The 1604-nt window shown below is 45.1% G+C and overlaps 1 protein-coding gene across 1 annotated transcript in view; it reads right to left on the bottom strand.

The window, feature by feature from the left end:
* Window positions 1-473: 473 nt before the first annotated feature.
* The window catches only part of LOC119430764 (ras and Rab interactor 2), a gene marked incomplete at its 5' end in the record, with an annotated part of 16090 nt that continues 14959 nt past the window's right edge, over window positions 474-1604 (bottom strand). Inside the window, one exon of the mRNA XM_037698243.1 lies at window positions 474-1303. Within this exon, the coding sequence (XP_037554171.1) occupies window positions 797-1303 (507 nt within the window). The remainder of the gene's footprint in view (window positions 1304-1604) is intronic.

Raw genomic sequence — 1604 nt, 5'->3', positions numbered from 1 at the left:
AGATCAGCCGACATGCTGGCTTCGTCTTGCTCAACATTTAGTGTGTCAGATTTATTTCTGGGAAAACGTTTCTGTTCTTATTAAACAGGACATGACTGTATTTCAGTTGAAATAGCTGGCTACTTTCTGTGAGCCTTGTTGATGTGTTGAGGTTTTACGCACACATTTCTACTGAGAAAAATAAAACAATATTTCAGCAGGTTTAAATTATCCTGTTTGTCTTTCAGACAAAATACAATATTTTCGGGTACCAGTAGTTGTTGTACATCTGAGTTCTTATTTTCTGCTTCTGAATGTTGTCCAGCAGATGCCCAGTCTCAAGCAGACCACATGCTAGCATATCCATTGGTCACCACTGGGTGTCACCAAATTCTTTTCAAGAGACAATCTAGTGTTAACATAAAACAACAACAAAAAAACAGTTTAACAGCATTTGTGAGAAGGAAATCTAATTTGTCTCTTCCACTCAAATCATGCATCATGATCTGTACACGAGGTGATTTACTGTCAGAGTTGTATAAAGGTACTGTGAAGGTGGCAACACAGCAGCCTGCACTGTGAGGGCAAAACTCACAGAGGTGCCGATCTGATGCCATATCTGGAGGCAAAGTAAAAATAAATGCATCTCTCTCGTTTCCTTCTCTCCACTCTTTTCCTCTTTCACCTGAGTCTGTCAGACAGAACTTCCAGAGAGGGGACGTTGACTGAAACAGGTCTGAAAGGAGAAGTTGGTCTTTATGAAGACTAGCAAAGCGTGCTGTTTTGGACCCTGTCAACATGATGTGTATGTCTTGACTCATGGAAGTGTGTTTGAAGACATCTTAAGACAGACAGGTTGTTCAGGCTGTAACATGCTCTGACCAGAGATGGAGACACTGCTGAGGTGTCTGGATGGAGGGCTGAGGTCTGAGCCAATTCTGGGCTCTGGGGAGGGGTTGGACAGGTTTGTGCATTGGTGGTTCAGATTGTCTTTGGGGTCAGGGGTCATGGTGAGGTGATTGTTGTTGGGTGTTGCACTGGAGTGAATGCCACTGTTAGCTAAATGTCGGTAAACAAAGAGGAAGGGAGCTGTCTCTGGGTGGCTGTGGAGCTCAGCCTTTATCTTCTGAGGGTGGGTGTCTGGAGCCAGCTGCTGGCTGCTGCCATCCATCTGCAGGAACAAGCCATAGTTCTCGGGGTCCAGCACTTGGAACTTGAGGGCACACAGCTGGCACACGTCCTCCACTGTGGCGTAAGGTGGGACCTGCAGAGTCTTGGCTGTGCAGCCACTGTTCAGCTCCTGCAGCGCCACTCGTAGGTAGTTCTAAGGGAAAGTCAGAAGAAATGATCAGATACAGCTGGGTTACACTGACCTTTAGACTAAAGCTTAACTTTACAATGACTTATAATGATAAACCCTGGCACTAAAGTGTGGGTAAGAACAAAAGAAAATTTGTAAATTATTCATGGCCATAACAAGATCATTTATTGTACAGTGAGAGGAAGAGGAGCGACTTGACAAGCTGGTGAGGAAAGCTAGTTTTGTGCTGGGAACAGAGCTGGAGTCCCTTCCACTGGTGGCAGAGAAAAGGGCCCTCAGTAAGCTGCTATCCATCATGGACAAT

Source organism: Nematolebias whitei, chromosome 1, assembly GCF_014905685.2.
Source record: "Nematolebias whitei isolate Nwh7 chromosome 1, NemWhi1, whole genome shotgun sequence".
In the NCBI taxonomy this organism is placed as follows: Eukaryota; Metazoa; Chordata; class Actinopteri; order Cyprinodontiformes; family Rivulidae; genus Nematolebias; species Nematolebias whitei.
Note: the sequence above shows the minus strand (reverse complement) of the source record. Positions and strands in the feature narration are given on the sequence as shown.